Raw genomic sequence first — 21,560 nt, forward strand, 5'->3', positions numbered from 1 at the left:
GCCTGCCTCTGCCTCTTAAGTGCTGGGATTAAAGGCATGTACCACCACACCTGGTTTACTAGCACGCCTTTTATTTATTTTTCTTTTCCTTTCTATTTTGAGACAGTTTCCCTAAGTTGCTTCAGCTGGCTTTGACTTTGTAATGTTCCTGCCTCAGCCTCCCTGATAGTTAGGATCGCAGGCCTTTGCCAGGCCCAGCTACTGCATCGTTTAGAAGAGAGGAAAGTGCCGGGTGGTCGTGGCGCAAGCCTTTAATCCCAGCACTCGGGAGGCAGAGCCAGACGGATCTCTGTGAGTTCGAGGCCAGCCTGGGCTACCAAGTGAGTTCCAGGAAAAGTCGCAAAGCTACACAGAGAAACCCTGTCTCGAAAAAACGAAAAAAAAAAAAAAAAAAAAAGAAGAGAGGAAAGTACCTAAGTGTTTCTACAAAGGGAACTGGCAAATAAGTTATTATGCATCTATACTATAAAAGCTGTTCAGTCACAAAAAGATAGCTCTGTAAGTGTTGTTAGAGAGTACTGTCCACGATATGTTAAGAGGGGGAAAAGCAAACATTCAGTTATGATTACCAAAGGTGGATTTGGTATTAGTTATATTCAGTTTATTCAGCCCTAAGGGTCAAAGTCCAAGAGTTTCAAAAGGCCAGCACAGTAGTTCCTGCCCCTGGATAGATAGAGATTGTGCAAGCTGAAAGAGGAGGCTGGCCCTAGCTTGGGTGGGTGTGGGGATTTCTTCTTCAGCTCTGTCTCAATCAGAGCAGAGCCCAGCAGCCTGCATTTCCTTATCTAGAATGTGGGGCAAAGTTAAAGCCCCAGTTATATTAATAAAGTTTTTTCCTACCTCATTATGGTGAGAAGGTGACTCCTCTGAGCTCTACTGGAGCTGGGCTTTGAGGCTCTTGAGTCTTTCTTTCTTCCTTTCTTTTTCTTTGTTTGTTTGTTTCTTTCTTTTTTTCTTTAAGGAAATCTAGCAGATAAACTGTAGTTACAAAGCTAGTCTTTCAGTTAAAGGCCAATGACAACCAAGTTGCTTAGCTTTGCTATGTTCTTGTCTAATTGTAGAAGAGATATTTGAGTTCATTTCATGAAATTTCAGATACCCAAGAACTAAGGCAGAGAGCATTTGATAAACATAATTAAATTTCACATAAGCCTGGGCTTACAGTGAGATCTTAAGAACCCAAATAGCTTCTTCATTAGTCTTAATCCTTTCGGGACCTGAGTATTGGACAGGTATTATTACTTGAATGGCCAATTAGTAGCTAATTAGAACTCTGGAACTCCCTGGTCAGGTGCTGCCTAGAAACCCTCTTGAGAATGAAATAGTAAAACCAGGCGGTGGGGGTGGCTTGTGGTGGCCCAACCAGAGACCCAGCCCTAGTCAGGCTCAGGCAGAACAAGCATGAATTTGGCTGCAGCCTAGGCTATGCAGTAAGCCTCTGTCTAAAGGAAGGAAGGAAAGGAGGAAGGGAAATCTAGTCTGTAACTCCCATTTATCAAAACATTCTTCATTGAAAATCCCCACATTGTGGCCTGGGGATGTCAGTAGTAATAGTGTATGCTCTTCTAAGAAATACAGATGAATGGAGTGAGGACAGGATGCCATCAGCCTTAAAAATTAGATTACCAAATATATAGTTAGCTATCTGCTGTGATTTAGATATGGTTTACTTCCTGGAACCTAAAGTCATATATAAGTCAATCTGACTTTTTTGTTTTTGTTTTTTGTTTTTGTTTGTTTGTTTTTTCGAGACAGGGTCTCTCTGTGTAGTTTTGGTGCCTGTCCTGGAGCTCGCTCTGTAGCCCAGGCTGACCTCGAACTCACAGAGATCCACCCGGCTCTGCCTCCCAATTGCTGGAACTAAAGGTGTGCACCACTGCCGCCTGGCCTGACGTTTTTTTGTTTAGAGGTAAAGTGTTTAGAAATGATTAGGTTTACGTAAGTTCATTAGGGTGGAGTACTGGTTATTGAATCTTGGTGGCTTTATACGAGGAACAATAGCAAGACAGCATGCCAAGTTTATGCCACCACAGAACTGCCAGGAAAAAGGCCATCTTTAGCTAAGTGATACAACTAAGAGAGACTCTCACAGGTGTGTGTACCAAAACTGTAAGCTAAATGTACCTATTTTCTTTACGAATTTAACCTGCTTCTCAGTATTTCATTATAGCAATAAAAAGCTGTCTAGTATATTCCCTGAGAGCAATTTCTTTCTTTCCTTTTTTTTTTTTTTTTTTTTGAGATAGGGTTTCACTGTGTAGCTCTGGCTAGCCTAGAACTCCATGTAGACTAGGCCAACCTTTAACTCGTAGAGATCCACCTGCTTCTGCTAACTGAGTGCTGGGATTAAAGGTGTTTGCCACCATGCCCAGCTACAATCTCCTTCCACCTGAAAAGTCTGTGTATTCCACATTCATTGAGTACCAATTGCTTATAGGCCATGTGCTGGACATTGAGATGCAGATGTAAAGTTGTTGCCTTATTTTTTCAAAAATAATTTATTTATTTGTACTTTATGTACATTGGCATTTTGCCTGCATGTCTGTCTGTCTGATCCCCTGGATCAGGATCCCCTGGAACAGGAGTTACAAACAATTGTGAGCTGCCATGTAGGTGCTAGGAATTGAACCCCAAGTCCTCTGGAAGAGCAGCCAGTGCTCTTAAGAGCTGAGCCATCTCTCCAGCCCCCTGTTGCTCTATCTTAAGTAATAAATAGTTCAGTACAAGGAATGGCTCCCAATGAGTTTTCTATTTTTTGTTTAAAATTTTTATTATTACATTTATTTATTCGTGTGTGTTTCTGGGTGGGGGACATGGTGCATGTCAGGCTTGGCTGCAAGTGTCTTTACTTGATGAGCCATCTCTCTAGCCTTCAACCAGTTTCTTTTCAGTGACATGAGGTACTTACAACCATGCTGACCTTGGCTTACTCAGATAGTAGTCTGCTGGAGAACGAGAGAAGGAAATAATTAACAGTTATAAAAAGATGTGATAAGTGCTCTACCTATGATAGAAATATACACCGGAACAATAAACACAGAAAAGGCACCCCCCAAAAAAATGACCGGGAAAGAAGGAGCTGTCAGGAAAACTATTCCAAAATCGGTGACTCTCTGTTTTGAGAGATAAACAAGAGTTAACCAGTCAGTGAACAGGATGTGGGGCAGCATAGTGGTTTGCAGCATCATGATACACTCAGAGTATAGGAAATACACCTTATAGCGAGAGCAGCACAAGGTATGCCTGACGAGCAGGGCAAGGGGTCAGAAAGTAAAGGGCCTTGTGGATCAGGCTAAGGAAAGAGGCTGAACTTGATGCCAGAGGCAGCAGCAGGGATTTGAAAATCATGGCATGTATTTAGTTGGGGCAATAGCATGTTTAATGTAAATCCAGCTTCAATGATATGCAGTGTTTTGTGTGTGTGTGTGTGTGTGTGTGTGTGTGTGTGTGTTGTTGTTGTTGTTACTTCACAACTAGAAAAGGCCAACATCTCCTGGCTCATGAACTATGATGAGCCTTGACTGGCCTAGAACTCTCACAGAGATCGGCCTGCCTCTGCCTCCTGAGTGCTGGGATTGAAGATGTGAGCCTCAGTGCCTGGCTGATGACCAGGTTTAGGGGCAGATGACCAGACCTCTCCTGTCTTCTTTTGTCAGTGGTCCCAGCTATTCACCCATATAAGCTGACTCTGCTCTGAACCCCTTTTGGTGTTAAAGGTCTCAGATTAGTGTCCATTCGTCAGCCTTGTCAATCCTTATGGGAAAGTGGAAGGAGGGATGTAAAGAAGCCTCTAGAGCGTTGGGGATTTAGCTCAGTGGTAGAGAGCTTGCCTAGCAAGCACAAGGCCCTGGGTTCAGTCCTCAGCTCTGGAAAATTAAAAAAAAAAAAAAAAAAAAGCCGGGCAGTGGTGGTGCACGCCTGTAATCCCAGCACTTGGGAGGCAGAGGCAGGTGGATCTCTGTGAGTTTGAGGCCAGCCTGGTTACAGAGCTAGTCCAGGATAGGCTCCAAAGCTACAGAGAAACCCTGTCTTGAACCCCCCCCCCCAAAAAAAAGCCTCTAGAACTACCACCTGTAGTGTGCCAAGGGAACATGACTAAGTGCATTAAGGGAGGTGAGATCACTGCTTTGGTTAGAGGTGTGGTGCAGCTAAAAATGAATCATTGAGGCTTTCTTGCTCAGAGGTAAAGCACTCCTTTCCCAACCACAGGCTTTCTCAGTCTTCCGTGACTTTTTCACTCCCCAGGCACATCTGGCAAATGGCAAAGCAGCTATGACTCTTTGTCTTGTTTGTTTGTTTGAGACAGGGTTTCTCTGTATATTCTTGGCTGTTCTGGAACTCACTCTGTAGACGAGGCTAGCCTTGAACTCATAGATCTGCCTGCCTCTGCCTCCCAAGTGCTGGGATTACAGGCGTGTGCTATCACATCTGGCTGTGGTTTTCTCTTAAAAGCAAGTCAAAGAGACACATCTAGTCCCGACATCATCACTCTCTTAATTGCAATGTTTTGGCAAGAAGGGCCCCTTTTCCAGAAAGTTTGGTCTGGGACAAAGGGCTAGAAATACAGGTGCATGAAAGGACATCTTCCCCCTGCTTCTTGGTGGCAAAACTAACCCTGCCAATGAGGTCAAATGAGCTGGAGATAGAAGAGGCTGGGAGCCACCAGCCACGTATTTCACTCTCTCCAGTTCAGTAGTTCTCAGCCTACGATGACTTTGTCACCTAGAGGACAGTTGGCAGTAAATTGGGGATGTGTGCAAGGTGCAAGCGGAGAGCAGGTATGCTGTTAGAATTTAGAGGGCTGAGGCCAAGGTGTTACTAAATATCTTGTTATACACAGGACAGGCCCCAACCCCATAATAAAGAATTATTTAGACACTTTAAGTGTCTACAGTGTCCAAGACTGAGAAATAACAAAAAGTTTGTACTTATAAAAATGTGATTTTGATTTAATCCCAGCACTTGGGAGGCAGAGCCAGGCAGATCTCTGTGAGTTCAAGGCCAGCCTGGTCTACAGGGCAAGATCCAGGACAGGCACCAAAAACTACACAGAGAAACCCTGTCTCGAAAAACAAAACAAACAAACAAAAAAAAACCCAAAACAACAACAACAACAAAATGTGGTTTTTAAACCCGAGAATTAACTAGTTCTGGTACACAGATGAAATTTAATATCAACTTTTTTTTTTTTTTAATTAGATTCAGGGTTGGAGATTTAGCTCAGTGGTAGAGCATTTGCCTAGCAAGAACACGGTCCTGGGCTTGGTCCTCAGCTACAAAAAGGAGATCTCGTGGTAGTCTTGGCTAATCTGGAGCTTACTATGTAAACCAAATTGGTTTCAAACTTGAAGTAATCATCCTGCCTCTGTTTTTGCCTCTGCTCTCTGAGTGTTAGGATTACAGGAATGTGCCACCATGTCCAGCTTTAACATAAACGTATTCTGAATCACCATAATGACCTCATAACACAGCCATCTTGTGGTTTGGTTTCCATGATTTTCTTTTGTATTTGTTGTTACAATTCAATGAGGCATTTAACTTTAACAGTCTATAAGCTTAATTTTAATATCTTATATATGTCCGGGGTAGGTTGTCATTAGGTTAGCAAGGCCTAATATTAAAAATGATTGCTGCCTTGTCTTCTGCTTTACACTGATTTGTTGAACATTAATGGAGCTGCCTTGCCTGTTACACGTAGTTAGTTATGAAGAAGAACAATGGCTTTTCATGAGTCAGATAACTGTCTCTCATAACAAATTAGGCCCAAGGCAACTACTGACAAAGAATACTATGGTCAAAGATTCTATGCTCCTTTATAGAGACAAAAAAAAAAAAAAAAAAAAAAAAACCGGTAGAATTGAGTCACCATCCAAGTGTAGGCAAGATAGGCATACAGAACTCCAAGGAGCCCTACTCTAGAAATCAGGACCATCTCTAGACAGAGCATTGCTTCCAGGAAGCTTAACTTACATGTTTCCACTTGCATTTCTACCCTGACTTTTGTGGTTTTGTTTTTTATTTTTTATTTTATTTATTTTGTTTTGTTGAGACAGGGTTTCTCTGTGTAACAGCCCTGGCTGTCCCAGAACTCACTTTGTAGACCAGGCTGGCCTTAACTCACAGAAATCCACCTGCCTCTGCCTCCCAAGTGCTAGGATTGAAGATGTGCACCACCATGTCTGCCATGTAGGGTTTTTTTGCTTTTTGTTTTTTGTTTTTCTTTTTTTAATAGAAGCCATATTTAGGGGCTGAAGAGATGGCTTGGTGGTTAAGGGCACTCGTTCTCCCAGAGGACCCGAGTTCAGTTCCAGCACCCACAAGATGGCTCACAACTGTCTATAACTCCAGTTCCTATAGATTCAAAACCCTCTTCTGGTCTCCTTGGGCACCAAACATGCATGTAGTACATATACATACATGTAAGCAATACTCTCATACACAGTTAAATAAAACTAAATAAATCTTTTGAAAAGTTTAAAAAAAAAAAAAAGCTGGCAGGCCATGGTGTTGCACACCTTTAGTCCCAACACTGGGAAAGTGGAGCCAGAGGGATCTCTGAGCTTGAGGTTAGCCTGGTATACAGACATCCAGGGCTACACACAGAAACCCTATTTCAAAAACCAAAAACCAAACCAAACAAAAACCAACTGCAAAAAAGCCATATTTACTTAAATTGGGCTAAGAAAAAACCTTTTTAGTCGTTATTACTTTTAGTTATGTGTGCCTGTGGAGATCAGAGACCTTGTATGCCCTGGAGCTGGAGTTACAGGCAGTTGTGAGCCATCCAACATAGGTGGTGGGAATAGAACTCAGGTCCTCTGCAAGAACAGTAAGTGACCTTAACTTCTGAGTCAACTTGCCAGTCTCCACATTGCACCTTCATTTATCTAGATGTTCTTTAATTTAGGATTTTATCTTAGCTTTTTTTTTTTTTAATACTTATTTTGAGACAGGGCCTCACTCGTGTGTGCCTCCCTGTCTGCTGTGGCATGCAAGTGAAGATCAGAAGGCAACTTAAGGGAGTGGGTTCTCTCCCTCCACCTGGTAGGTTCTGGGAATTAGACTGAGGTTGGCAGCACGTGCATTTACCCACTGAGCTTTCTTGCTGATCCAGATGGTAATTTTCTTCCTTTCTTTTTAAAAAAATATTTTTTCAAAATTTTATTTTATGTGTATGAGTGTTTTCCTTGCACATATATAGACATATATACACATACATGCCTAGTGCCCTTGGAGGCCTGGAACTGGAGTGTGGGCTGTGGATCTAGCTTCTTCTATATCTTCTGCTTAGCTCACGGAAGATCCGAGTTCCAATCCGAAGCATCAAAATATAGAACTAGAAAAAGTGTGAAGCCTATCATGATAACTCACCAGTGATCTCAGCACTTTGGAGGCTGGAGTCAGGGGAACTGCCCAGAGTTCAAGTCAGTCTTGGCTATATAGTGAGACTCAGTTTCAAAAACAATGGCTAGGCAAAATGGTTCAGCAGGTAAAGGAACCTGAGGCCCAGCCTGACGACCTGAGTTCCATCCCTCGGAAGCACAAGATGGAAGGAGAAAACTGACCCTAAAAGCTCTCCTCTGGCCCACCTTGCTCTCAGAAGAAAGAAATGAGTAATGACAACCATTCATCTTCAGGATGAGAAGGAAAAAACAAAGTAACAAGGGTCAGGAGAAATGTTTCAATGGGTAAAAGTGCTTGCTGTAGGAACATGAGACTTGAGTTTGGATTCCAGCACCATGGGGTGTAGAAGGGCCGTTGTAGCTGCCTAGACCTGTCTATAAACCCCTAGTGCTGAGTGGGCAGAGACTAGAGCATCTCCATCAGCTTTGCTTCAGGTTCTGTGCTTTTTTATAAAGATATAACACCCAACCTCTTCCCCTGGCTCTGCTCAAGTGTACAGGTACATGCACCTGCACACACACACACCAAAAAGCAACTCAACAAAAAATTACTGTTGTCAAGAGAATTGAAATATGTCAAAAAATTTTAAAAAGCCAGATGCTCAGGCAGCATGATACAGCACTTCCCCCGTACCAGGGCAATGGGAACTAGTGGGAGTTAACTCCTCCATTAAGGAAATGAGTAATGCGAAATAACTGGTCAACCTCATGCTGAGAAAGAAAAAGAAAATCACTACTGTTGTAAGGGATGATAAATACCCAGAATTTGAAATATTCAGCAGCATGACACAGCATTCCCCTATTTCTTACCCTATTATGTTACCAATAAGAGTCAAGAGAGCTACAGAGGGGCCAGGCATAGCAGCACATGCCTTTAATGCCAGCACGGGGGAGGCAGAGGCAGGAGAATCTCTGTGGATTTGAGGCCAGCCTGGTCTACATGGCAAGTTTCAGGATACCAAGAACAACATAGAGAGATCTTGTCTCAAAATAAGAAAAAAAAAAGAAAAAGAAAAAGGAAGAATAAAAGAGAGATCCAATACTATTTGTTAAAAGCTCAGAGTTCCCATTTTTTTTTTTTTTTGGTTTTTCGAGACAGGGTTTCTCTGTGTAGCTTTGTGCCTTTCCTGGAACTCACTTGGTAGCCCAGGTTAGCCTCGAACTCACAGAGATCCGCCTGGCTCTGCCTCCCGAGTGCTGGGATCAAAGGCGTGTGCCACCACTGCCCGGCTCAGAGTTCCCATTTTTATGTTACATGCTGTGTTGTGATGTAGGGACACAGAGATGGATGTAATTCAAATCCTACTCTCTGGAACAGTGATTCTTAATCTGTGGATTGAGACCCCTTGGTTTGAAGGACCCTTTCACAGACCCTCAGAAAATACAGATATTTACATTATGATTCATAACAGTGGCAAACTTACAGTTATAAAGTATAAATGAAAATAGTTTTATGGTTGGGGTCACCACAACATGAGGAACTGTACTTAAGTGTGGCAGCATTAGGGAGGTTGAGAAGCACTGCTCTAGAAAATCATGCTAGCAGGGGGAGGCAGACATGTAAACAAAACTAAAGGATTTTATTTTTTCTTGGCTGTACAGGTTATTGTTTAGGCGTAATGGTCATTTCAAGGCACAAATGAACGTCAGTAACACCATTAGAGGAACTGCACATACAAACCAAGGTCATGAACAGCTTTACTGGAAGTAATGCTTATCTGAGTCATTGGGCCAGGTGTATCCTCTCAAGGACAACTCAGGGGAATTAATTGGTTTTCCTGGTGTGAAAAGACTTGAGGCAGTTCCGGGTTTTGAGGGAGGAAGATAGAAAAGGTATAGTAGAAATAATAGTTAACATCTCTAGTAACTAGTAATAGTAACACTAATAGTAAGAACTAAGTATTATGAGCCAGGTTTGCTAATGCATGGCCAATGATCCTAGCACTCAGGAGCCAAGGTAGGAGGATCACAAGTTCAAGGCCAGCTTGGACTATAAAGAAGATGCTTGTCTCAAAAAACAAAAACCTACCACCACTGCAAACTTAGGTATTGTTCTAATGAACATTACTATTTCCATTAGGAAACTAGAATTAACCAGACGTGGTGGTGCATGCCTTTAATTCCAGCACTCAGGAGGCAGAGGCAGGTGGATGGATCTCTGAGTTCGAGGCCACCCTCGTTTACAGAGCAAGTTCCAGGACAGCCAGGGCTACATAGAGAAACCCTGCTTCAAACTGCCACCCTACAAAAAGATATTAGAATTATTCCATTTTATAAGCAAGAAGAGATAAGGTTTAATGGGATTACATTTTATGTAAGGTGACATGTAAGGAACAGTGACTTTTTTTTGAGACAGGGTTTCACTATGTAGTGCTAGCTGTCCTGGAATTCACTCTGTAGACTTGACTGGCCTGGATCTCTGCCTCCTCAGTGCTGGGATTAAAAGGCACGAACCACCACCTCGCTAGAACAGTGACTTTTAATTCAGGAAACTGACCACAAAGCCCGTTTTTAAAACCACAAATCAGATCAGTGACAAGGTCAGATTCAGAAAGATTTAAGAGTGGAAAAAATGGATGCAAGACAGAAAAGCAGCGTAGAGTCACTAGAGATCAATGGAGTAGGATGCCTTAAGTGGTGTGGGTTCCTGAGGACCAGAGAAGTTTTTTTTCAAACGATTTCTTTCTTTTTATTTTATGTGCATTGGTGTTTTGCCTGCGTGTGTTTGTGTGAAGGTGTTGGATCCACTGGAACTGGACTTACTGACAGTTGTGAGCTGCCATGTGGGGGCTGGGAAATTGAATCCGGGTCCCCTGGAAGAGCAGCCAGTGCTCTTAACCTCTGAGCCATCTTCTCCAGCCCTAGAACAGGGTTTTCGAGGCTGGGATGCAATTGAGAAATATTGGGGTGCACAGTTCCCCGAACATGGGGTAATTAGACGTGGTCTTGCGTGAGCAGACAGGAAGACCCTTACTCAGTTTGGGTCTCGAATGCACAGCATATAAGGGTCCCGGGAATAAAGAGAGGCGAGGTTTCCCAGGTACCCCCGATTAAAAGAGGATGCCTCAAGGGGCAGCCCTTTCCCACCTTCTCCACTGCTCCCAACAGCAGCCGCGAAAGCGTGGTCGTTTTTTTTTTTGAGACGCCCCCCAACTCTAGTCCCGTCCAGGGAAAGCGCTGAGTCATCCCGCCAGGGCGGCCGGGGCGGGGCGGGGCTCAGCCAGATCCCCCTCCTCCCGCACCCCTGGCCCGCTCCGAGTCTCGCGATAACTTTGTGGGTTATAAAAGCTGCACCCCGCGCACGTCTCGGGCGTCGTCTTCCTTCCTTGCCGTGAGTGTTTCTCGGAGACCTGTGACTCGGCCCTGGTGAGTGTGCGGGTATCACGCGGGCGCGAAACGAGGCTCGCTCCTCGGGTCACCGGTTCTTTCTGTCCCAGGCCGGTCCCAGCTCCGCAGGGGCGGTCTCGGGCTGAGGCAGCCGGGCGAGGCCTGGTCCCACGAGTGCACGGACGCTACTCGCATTCTTCACGTGGCCCTTAGTTCCCGGACCTGTTGCAACCTGAGGCTTGAGTTTCCTCCTCTCCGGTGGAAACTGTCCCTGGTAGAGAGCGTCGTGGGACCGGTAGTGCTTAGTGCTCGACTAAACTCACTGCGCGCCCTCCGCTTGTGTCGCGGTGCTTTCTGAAGTGCTAGGGTGGGTGATGGCGTGAGTGGCAGGAACCTACGTCCGTCCGGCGAAGTTGGGGCGTTCTGGGCCGATTCCTCTAAAGGAGCTTCGCAGCGGCTGGAAGTCAGTTTTCCCGGATTGGTTGGGTTTTGGAAGTGCCAGGCCATCTTGCAAAGCAAGTTAGATAAAGAAGATGGTGTATCACACCAGATAGGTAGTTGCTAAGCTGCAGCGTGCCCTTGGGGGGAAAAAAAACTTTGGTTAAAGATTATGAGTTTAAAAAAAAAAGCGAAAAGTTTGCGATGAACGACGCTCCTAGCCTTTTGGTTATTGCTGTTATGAACCAAAAAGTTTGGAACTTGGCGCATTCAGACTTGAGTGGTGTAAATTTTGTTTTAGGTTAAGTTTTTTCACTATGTGTATGTCGTCTATGTCTGGGTACATGCACGTGAGTGCAGATGCTCGAGGAGGTTAGAGGTGTGAGACACTCCCTGAAGCTAGTTACAGGTGGTTGTGAACCACCCCAAGTGGGTGCCAGAAACCGAGCCAGGGTTCCCTGCAAAGAGCTGTGTAGGCTGTTAACTGTTGAGCCATCTCTAAAGCTCCTAATGGTGTAAATCTTAACAATTTATCTTGGTATTGACCTGGTTAAATAGCAAAAATCGGTTTCTAACAATACTTTTTTTTTTTTTTTTAAACGATAGGGTTTCCTGTAACCAGGGCCGTCCTCTAATTGAACTCAGATCCTTCAGCTTCTACTTCCCAAGTTTACACTTGCTATCCCAAATCCTGCCAGTAAAGTGACTCTTCCTATACCTTTGCCCCAAGATATTGGCCCAGAGGTCAGAAACTTTAAAAAAAAATTTTTTTTTAAAGCATTTATGTATGTGTTTGGGCTCTGGTGTTAAGGCAACCTATAGAAGTGAGTTCCTGCTCCATCTTTATGCATTTTCAGGGGATTGAACTAAGGTCATCAGGTAGCAAGTGCCTTGATTTACATCCAGAAACTTTTTGAGACAAGTTTTCTCAGTCTTGCCTGAGCTCAGTATCTTCCTTCCTTAGCATCCAGAGTGCCTCACTGTCCCTGGCAGAAACGTTTATTAAAAAAAAAAAAAAAAAAATTAAGGCAAGGGCTCACTTAACCTAGGTTGGCTTCAAACAAGTTATGCATAGAGAACTTCTGCTTTAAACACAACACCTAAAGTTTTGAAACAATAAATGCCAATGTCCTGGCATTGTGTTGCTTGGATCCTTGTGTCTGTTCCCCCTTTTTCCTGCTTCTGCCTAATGTGTAGAATAAAATGCTGTTGGAAAAACTGGTTCAGAAAGGGTGGTAGAGCTGACTTATTTAGACTGTGGAGCTGTTTGTAAGTGAAAACAAAGGCTGATATTGTCTTGTTTTACCCAGAAGTTGGAGCTTTTGGGTTGTGACCCTTGACTGCGATAGCCTGTGCTTACTATAATAATATAAAACAATGTATTCAAAGCTACTGGACAGTTCCGTGATTGAACTACAGTTAAGTTCCTAGGTAGGTGTGAAAGCTCTTAGTTATTTAGAAGAACAGGCTTGTTTCAATTTTTGTTGTTGTTGTTGTTGTCCTTTTCAGCTGATTTCAAGATGTCTACAGGAAATGCAAAAATTGGGCATCCTGCCCCCAACTTCAAAGCCACAGCTGTTATGCCAGATGGACAATTCAAAGATATCAGCCTAAGTGAATACAAAGGTAAGAATTAACTAAACTGGGCAAGAGGCCACTTCACATGTCTCCATGTTGAAGGGAAGTCATGGTTAGGACAAGAGTAGTTATCCTAGATATAAGCCTCTTACATTTACCTGATTACCTTTTTAGTGGTACTTATATTATTGGAAAGATTCTTGAGTTTTGAAGTACTGGGGACTGAATTTAGGGCCTCAGCACATGCTAGCAACCCTCTACCACTGAATTCCATCCTCCCCTCATATATTTCTCTCTCTCTCTCTAGTTTGTGTTGTAAAAACAGGGTCTCTATGTAGTTCTCCATATCCTGGAGCTCACTATTTACATCAGGCTGGCCGTGAACTCATAGGGATCCTCCAGCCTCTGCCTCCTTTGTACTAGGATTAAAGGCATATGCCACTGTGCCCTCTGGTTCTTTCTTTCCTTTTTTTTTCTTTGTAGTTTTTTCCCCCTCTTTTGGTTCTTTCCTTTTTTTTAAAGATTTATTTATTATGTATACAGTGTTCTGCCTGCATGTGTCCCTACAGGCCAGAAGAGGGCACCAGACTCATTACAGGTGGTTGTGAGCTACCTTGTGGGTGCTGGGAATTGAACTCAGGACCTCTGGAAGAACAGCCAGTGCTCTTAACCTGAGCCATCTCTCCAACCCCTTTCTTTTCTTTTTTGTTTGCTTGTTTGAGACAAGGTCTCATCTCACTATCCCCTGGTTGACCTGGACGTTGATACATAGGTTTGCTTTCATTAAAAGTGTCTGCCGGGCCGGGCGGTGGTGGCGCACGCCTTTAATCCCAGCACTCTGGAGGCAGAGCCAGGCAGATCTCTGTGAGTTCGAGGCCAGCCTGGACTACCAAGTGAGTTCCAGGAAAGGCGCAAAGCTACACAGAGAAACCCTGTCTCGAAAAACCAAAAAAAAAAGTGTCTGCCATCAGTGCTTGGCCTTCTCCCCCTCTCTTTTTTGGGGGGTGTTTTTCGAGACAGGGTTTCTCTGTGTAACAGCTCTGGCTGTCCTGGCCATTCCTCTTTCTTGGGGGGCGGGGTTTAAGACAGGGTTTCTCTGTGTAGCCCTGGCTGTCCTGGAACTCACTTGTAGACCAGGCTGGCCTTGAACTCAGAGATTTGTCTGACTTTGCCTCCTGAGTGCTGGGACTAAAGGCGTGTGCCACCACAGCCCGGCCTTAAGTTGGAAAACTTTTAAAACATTTTTTATTTTTATGTGTATGGGTGGTTTTTTTTCATGTGCACCATGTGCACACAAATAGAGGGACATTGGATCCCCTGGGACTGGAACTGTAGATGTTTGTGAGCCCCCACATCTGGACTGGGACCTCGGGAGGAGCAGCCATTGTGATTAGTCTCTGAGCCATCTTTGTAGTCCCCTTCGTCTCTTGTTTTAAGAAAACTTGACTACATTTAGTCTTTCACATCAAATCTTTGGAGCTGTGGCTTTGCTTCTGCTCACAGGGAAAACTTGGTAACTGCAGTTACATTTTGTTTGCCATAATTTCATACAGATACTTGACAGATTCTGCTAATGTTCTACCTTCCCTCCTTTCTTTTTAAAAAAATTGACCCCCCAGCTGAGTGTAGTGGTGCATCAAGTGGGTCTCTGGATTTCAGGCCAGCCAGAGCTGCTTAGTGATACCCTGTCTCAAAAAAAAAAAAAAAAAAGCAATAATAAATTAGTTTTTGAGGGCTATTTATTTTTATGTGTGTGAGTTTTACCTGCACATACACACTGCTTGTGTGCATGGGTGTTGGAGCTCTTGGAACTGTGGTTACAGATGGTTGCTGCCGTGTGGCTGCTTGGATCCCAACAGTCTGTTGAGTCCTTTGAAAGAGCAGCACGAATACTCATAACTGCTGAGCTATCTCTGATTGCCATTCTTCTCTCCTTCCTTGTAGTCTCAGTAGCTAGTTCTTTTGGGACCATTGAGAACACGGATTCTTTAGTTACAAGGCTTAAATGCTGGTATTAAATGTACCTTTCTTAGTGGTACATAAGTTTCTGGAGATAGCTTTTGGGTAAAATGCTCAGTTAAATTCCCTGACATCAGACTTTGTTGTTGGGATGAGAACAGCTACTGTGGGCCCTAAGGAAAATATCTCTTACAGCAAACAGTTTAAAATGCACCTCCAGGGCTGGAGAGATGGCTCAGTGGTTAAGAGCACTGACTGCTCTTCCAGAGGTCCTGAGTTCAATTCCCAGCAACCACATGGTGGCTCACAACCACTTGCAATTAGATCTGGTTCCCTCTTCTGGCCTGCAAGGACACATGCAGGCAGAACACTGTATACATAGTAAATAAACCTTTAAAAAAAAAAAAAAAAAAAAAAAAAAAAAAAAAATGCACCTCCAGGGAGGTGACCCTGGCACATGATCTAGGGAGTAGTTGCTCTCTGCCCTGTAGGGCTGGGTCTACTGAGGCTTCAAAGTGCTTGTTAAGCAAAGCCACAGAGAGATTGCTTAGATGAGTCAAGGACTGCTTGTTTTGACTTTCAGACGTAGTTGCTACCCAAAAATAAGTGGATATTTGGAAATGTTCCAGTTCAACCATTGGTGAGAGGCTTCATGGCCCATCTAAAGATTTACTTTAGTGATAATCTGAGTTACTAAAGGAAAATGGAACTAGAAGTCCTGTTACCTTATACCAGTACTTTGGGTACTTTTGGTGTAAAATTTTTCTAGTTAGGTCCTGTTGGGCTTGTTAGGAACATACTTGTTGTGATTCATGAAATTACTTAAACATAGCCCATGAAGGCTGGGAACATGTTCATCAGATGCAAGTGCTTACTGCACAAGCCTGAGGACTCAGATTTGTTTCAGTCCATGGAACCTACATAAAAACAGGATTCATTGGTTGGCTTCTATAATCCCACTAATGCTATTCTAAATAGATGGAGCTAACTAGTCTGTTGTACCACATCTTAACAACAGAAACAAGAAACCCTGCCCATAACAAGATAGAAAGGGAGAAAATTACCCTTGAGATTGCCTAATTATTCTTCCATCATTGCATAAAGGCCCTGTCTTTACTTTCTGTCTTCGTTGTTGGTTTGTCTTTTTTATTTTATTATTAAATTTAGTTATTTTATGTATGTGGGTGTCTGCATATATGTCTGTATCATACATGTATGTCTGATGCTGCAAGAGGCCAGGAGAGTGTCTTGGACTCCCTGGTATTGGAATTAGACAGTTGTGAGCCATCATGTGGATACTGGGAATTAAATCTGGGACCTCTAGGAGAGTAGCTAGCTCTTAACTGTTCTATGACCTCAAACTCCTGATTCTCCTGTCCCTACCTCCCAAGTCCTAGGATTTCTACCCCCAACTTTTGTTGTTGTTGGTTGTTTTTTTGAGATGGTGTTTCTCTGTAGCCCTGACTGTCCTGGAACTTGCTCTGTAAACCAGGCTGGCCTTGAACTCAGAGATCCATCTGGCCAGCCCCCCCCCCGCCCCGCCCCCCCCCCCGCCCCGCCCCCCCCCCGCCCCCCCCCCCCCCCCCCCCCCCCCCCCGTGCCACCACCAGGCGGTTGTTTTGTTTTTGACAGAGTCTCCTGTAGTCCAGGTTAGCTTGGAATTTATTAAATAGCCTAGGCTGGTCTTGAACTTGTGATTTTCTTGCTTTTGTCTCCTGAAAGCTAGATTACAGCCAGAGTTAGTTACCACACCCAGTGTGTGTGTGTGTGTGTGTGTGTGTGTGTGTGTGTGTGTGTGTGTGTGTGTTTTGGGGTGGGTGGTTGTTTTTTTGGAGATTGTCTTACTATGTATCCGGGAGCTGGCCTGGAGCTCGCTATGTAGCTCAGGCTGGTCTCTGACTATTTTTCTGCCACTGTATTCCATCCTGACTTCCTCTTTGGGCTCATCATTTTACAGTAGAGGGGAGAGACATCCATCCATTTTGCCTTTGCTTTCTGAGTGTACACTTCATTTTCTAGGTACTGTTTATAATAAAAGTCCATCCTTGCCGCCCCTCCCCTTTTTATCATTGAAATAACTTGATGTGTGTGCTAATATTAGCCTCTCAGAAGATCAGAATTAGGCTGAATACTGTTTATTCTATAGTTAGCATTCAAAGAATATAGAGGCAAATAATATAGAATTGATATAGAAGAAATGGTTTTACTTCAGGCTTTCTTGGTATAAAGGTAGTTTCTAAGAGCCATCTTTATTGAGCATCCTAACATTGCGTGATAACTGTGTCTGTCATTAACTTTAAAAGTTTTCCATAGGGCTGGACGGTGGTGGCGCACACCTTTAATCCCAGCACTCGTGAGGCAGAGCCAGGCGGATCTCTGTGAGTTCGAGGCCAGCCTGGGCTACCAAGTGAGTTCCAGGAAAAGACGCAAAGCTACACAGAGAAACCCTGTCTCAAAAAACCAAAAAAAAAAAAAAAAACTTCCATAGGAAAAGATCTTTGCAAAGGAATATTGTAGGAATTTCTTGCTTTCATTGATTGAGGGTCTCTAACCCTGGCTTATCTGGTTCTTACTGTGTAGTTCAGGCTGGCCTCAAACTCACAACAGTCCTCCTGCCCTGAATGCTAGGATTACAGGCATGTAACAGCACCCCTAGATCGGAAACTCAATTTCAAAGCTAACCTTTTGATTACTTATTTTTCCTCCCCAGGAAAATATGTCGTATTCTTCTTTTATCCTCTTGATTTTACTTTTGTGTGCCCCACTGAGATCATTGCTTTCAGTGATAGGGCAGAAGAATTTAAGAAACTCAATTGCCAAGTGATTGGAGCTTCTGTGGATTCTCACTTCTGTCATCTGGCATGGTAAAGTTTTTGGTCCCATTTCGCATGTGGAATTTTTTGCTTTTTGTTTTTGAGTCAGGGTTAATATGTAACTCAGGTCAGCTTTCTTTCATTTTGTAGTATCTCCAGCCTTAGCTTCATGAGTAGCTGGGAATACAGGAGTATACCACAACACCTGGCAGTATGTTGTGGATTTCTTGAACAAGTTTAGAGGTTTGGCAGTAGACTTAAGTATTGGCTTCTGGGCTCCAACTTCTTTTCACTGCCTGGCAGCAGAGGCACATCAGCTTGAGTTGCTGTTGTCTGATATACACTGATGACCACTCTTGTCATCAAGCCATTCAGTTTACTGTTGGAAAAAGTTTTTTGGGAAAGGGTATCTGAAAGATGAGGTCCAGTTAATATTCTTGCTTCACAAATGTTTGAATGAATGGATTCTAAGAATGCCTTTTGCTTTAGGATTAATACACCCAAGAAACAAGGAGGATTGGGACCCATGAACATTCCTTTGGTATCAGATCCCAGGCGTACCATTGCTCAGGATTATGGAGTCTTAAAGGCTGATGAAGGTATCTCTTTCAGGTATGTACTTTAAGGGTGGGAGGTGGCAGTTACTATGAAAATGGTCTTGTTAGATAATAGTCATTTATTTGGAAAAGCCAGAACACATGATCTGAGGAGCATCCTTCCTCATGTCATTTTCATTGTGTATGTGTCCTGTGGATGTCAGAAGACCTGGAGTGTTGTTCTCAGACAGTGTCCACTGTTTTTTAGAGATAGTGTCCCATTGGCTACAGACTTGCCAGGTAGGCTGGGCTGGCTGGTAAGTTAAGTCTCAAGGACTTGCCTGTCTCTGCTTCCTCAGTGTTGGGGTTGTGTGCTTAATTTTAAATATATATTTATTGTATGTGTTGTGTTTGGATGTTTGCATACATGTATGTATGTGTACCACCTATGCCCATTGGATCCCCTGGAACTGGAGCTAAAAATGGTTGTGAGGCACCATTCCAGTGCTCAGAATCAAACTTAGGTCCTCTGGAGAGGGCAGCCAGTACTCTTAATCTCTGAGCCATCTCTCCAACTCCTTGATTTTTTGTTTCTTAATTTATTTTATTTTTTAAAGGTGAGATTACTTGTTTGGTAATTTTTTTTTATTTTTTTTATTTTTTTCCTCAAGACAGGGTTTCTCTCTGTTGCTTTGCACCTTTCCTGGAACTTGCTTTGGAGACCAGGCTGGCCTCGAACTCACAGAGATCCGCCTGGCTCAGTCTCCTGAGTGCTGGGATTAAAGGCGTGCGCCACCACTGCTCGGCAGTAATTTATTTATTTATTTATTTATTTATTTATTTATTTTTAAAGATTTATTTTTTATTATGTATACAGTGTTCTGTCTGTATGTCTGCCTGCAGACCAGAAGAGGGCGCCAGATCTCATTACGGATGGTTGTGAGCCACCATGTGGTTGCTGGGAATTGAACTCAGGACCTCTGGAAGAACAGCCGGTGCTCTTAACCGCTGAGCCATCTCACCAGCCTAGTAATTTATTTTTTTAATGGGTTCTGGGGCTCAAATTCAGGTGCTCATACTTGGAAGAGCATCACTTTACTGACATGAGTCTTTTTTCCCCAGCCTCTTTGTTTTATTTTTGAGACAATTTTGTTATGATATAGCTGAAATTGGCCTTGAATTTGCTATATAGTTCAGGTTGACCTCATGCTAGTAATCCTCCTCTCAGCCTCCCGGGAACTAGAACTTGTAGGTATGTGCTGCTATACCTATCCTCCAACCCATTTTGTTTTGGACATGGTATCTGATAGCTGAGGATGTTCTTGTACTCCTGATCTACTGTTTCCACTTTGCTTTTGTTCACTACTCCTTCTGGTTTATGTGGTCCTGGGGATCAAACCCAGGGTTTTCTGCATGCTTGATAAGCATGCTGCCAACTGAGCTGCATCTATTTCTCATTGCATTTTTCAGTGTAGTGGTCACACTAATAGTAGGCTAGTATAACTCTTATAGAACAGTCCATTCATTTCCTTAGGACTTCTGTGCAAAACTTTGACTTGTAATGCCTCTTTCTCAATTCTTCAATCTCTTCTACCCAGGGGCCTCTTTATTATTGATGATAAAGGTATCCTTCGACAGATCACTATAAATGATCTTCCTGTTGGCCGCTCTGTGGATGAGATTCTGAGACTAGTGCAGGCCTTCCAGTACACTGACAAGCATGGTGAAGGTAAGTCATCTACCTGCTAATGAGACAGCAGTATGGTAGGGTGCAAAGGCCATTGGGTAATTGTGTCTATGCAAGAAATGGAAGTGTTTGTTTTTTATTTTTCAAGACAAGGTTTCTCTGTGTAACTTTGGCTGTCCTAAAACTTGCCCTGTTGACCAGGTTGACCTCAAACTCAGAGATCCACCTGTGCTGGGGTTAAATGCATGCACCATACTTGGTGGAAAGGTTTTTGTTTTTGCCCTTTTTTATGTATAAGGAGCTCGAAGGCTGGAGAGATGGATTAGAGATTAAGAGCACTGGTTGTTCTTCCAGAGGACCCAGGTTCAATTCCCAGCATCCTCATGGCAGCTCACAACTGTCTAGAATTCCAGTTTCAGGGGATCTGGAACCCTCACACAGACATACATGTAGGCAAAACACCAATGTACCTAAAATAAAAAATTAAAAAAAAATTTTTTTTAAATTAGGAGCTTAAGAGGTTAAATGAACTTGCTCTCTTGTAGAGGACCTGGATTTGATCCCTAGCACACACATGTCTATCACAAATAGTCTATTATAATTCCAGTTCTGGGAGGACCAGCGCCCTCTTCTGACCTCCAAGGGCACAAGGCATGCATGTGGTACAGGCAAAAAACTCATACACATAAAATCCTAAAAAATTATTTATGGTTGCTAGGAATGTAGTTCAGTGGTAACTTCTAACCTGTGAATTCCTGAGGTTCGTGTCCAACCCACATGCTGTCAATCTATTTTGGGGGCTGAAGATGTAACTTAGTATAATCCTAGCACTTCTGGGAGGAAGAGGCCTGAGGATCATGAGGTCAGGCTCATCCTAGGCTAGTTAGTGAGTTACAGGGCTGCAGTGAGTTTTAGGGCTACCTGCTCAAAAAAGAGTGTGGTAGAGTAGGTGTGTGAGAAATAGAGAAGAAGGTGAGGTAAAGTTTTAGAGTCAAAGGAATTATTTTGCCATGTAGAAGTCTGTTCTTGCTACTTGCACTGGCTCAGTTCTGTAATTCTAGCACGTGCAATTTCAAGGCAAACTGGGCTAAAGAGTTAATTAAGTCTGTGTCTGGGATTAAAGTCATGTGACACTATTGCCTAGCAAGGCCATTGTATTCTACATGGCAAGTTTCAGGTATCCAAGACAAGGTCTCCCAAAAGTGTTTAAGGAAGGCAACTGGAAAATAGCTCAGGAGTTAGGAGCACCTGCAGCTCTTCCAGAAGACCTGAATTCAGTCCTCAGCATTCATACCAAGGTGCTCATAAATATTTGCCTGTAATTCTTGCTCCAGAGAAGCTGATATCCTCTTAATGGTCTCTGGATACTCATATATACACAGAGACACAAATTAAAAGTAATAAGTGCTACAGAAATGGTTCAGGTATTAAGAGCAGCAGCTGCTTTTTCAGAGGACTATGGTTTGATTACCAGAACCCACAGGGTGGCTCACAACTATCTTGTAACTCCAAGGGAATCTGATACCCTCTTCTGGTTGTCTTGGGCATTGGATACAATGTGGTGCACAGACATACATGCAGGCAAAATACTCATAAAGTAAAAATGAAAGAAAATTTAAAAAATAAATCTTAACAGGAAAAAAAATAGGGGCTAGAGAGATGGCTCAGTGGTTAAGACATTCTGTTCCACCCACATGACAGCTCACAATTTCTGTTACTTCTGTCCCTGGAGATCAGATGTCCTCTTCTGGTTTCCTCAGGTACTGCATGCATGTGGTTCAGAGACATACATATAGGTAAAACATTCATAGACATACAA

General features: G+C 43.3%; 2 protein-coding genes across 4 annotated transcripts in view; one reads left to right on the forward strand and one right to left on the reverse strand.

The window, feature by feature from the left end:
- LOC131903922 (aldo-keto reductase family 1 member A1) overlaps positions 1–21,560 on the reverse strand; it is a 78,440-nt gene that overhangs the window by 35,361 nt on the left and 21,519 nt on the right. The window lies entirely within an intron of this gene.
- Prdx1 (peroxiredoxin 1) overlaps positions 1–21,560 on the forward strand; it is a 47,492-nt gene that overhangs the window by 21,430 nt on the left and 4,502 nt on the right. The window contains exons 1-5 of one of the 3 annotated variants that reach the window (XM_059254802.1): positions 10,638–10,769; positions 12,678–12,794; positions 17,416–17,569; positions 18,008–18,130; positions 19,653–19,783. In XM_059254802.1, coding sequence (XP_059110785.1) covers positions 12,689–12,794; positions 17,416–17,569; positions 18,008–18,130; positions 19,653–19,783 — 514 coding nt within the window. In that variant the 5' untranslated portion in view covers positions 10,638–10,769; positions 12,678–12,688. Of the gene's footprint in view, positions 1–10,637; positions 10,770–10,827; positions 11,194–12,677; positions 12,795–17,415; positions 17,570–18,007; positions 18,131–19,652; positions 19,784–21,560 lie in introns of those variants that run through there. The other 2 variants (XM_059254803.1, XM_059254801.1) reach the window with 2 other exon arrangements.

Source organism: Peromyscus eremicus, chromosome 2 (genome assembly GCF_949786415.1).
Source record: "Peromyscus eremicus chromosome 2, PerEre_H2_v1, whole genome shotgun sequence".
NCBI lineage: Eukaryota > Metazoa > Chordata > Mammalia > Rodentia > Cricetidae > Peromyscus > Peromyscus eremicus.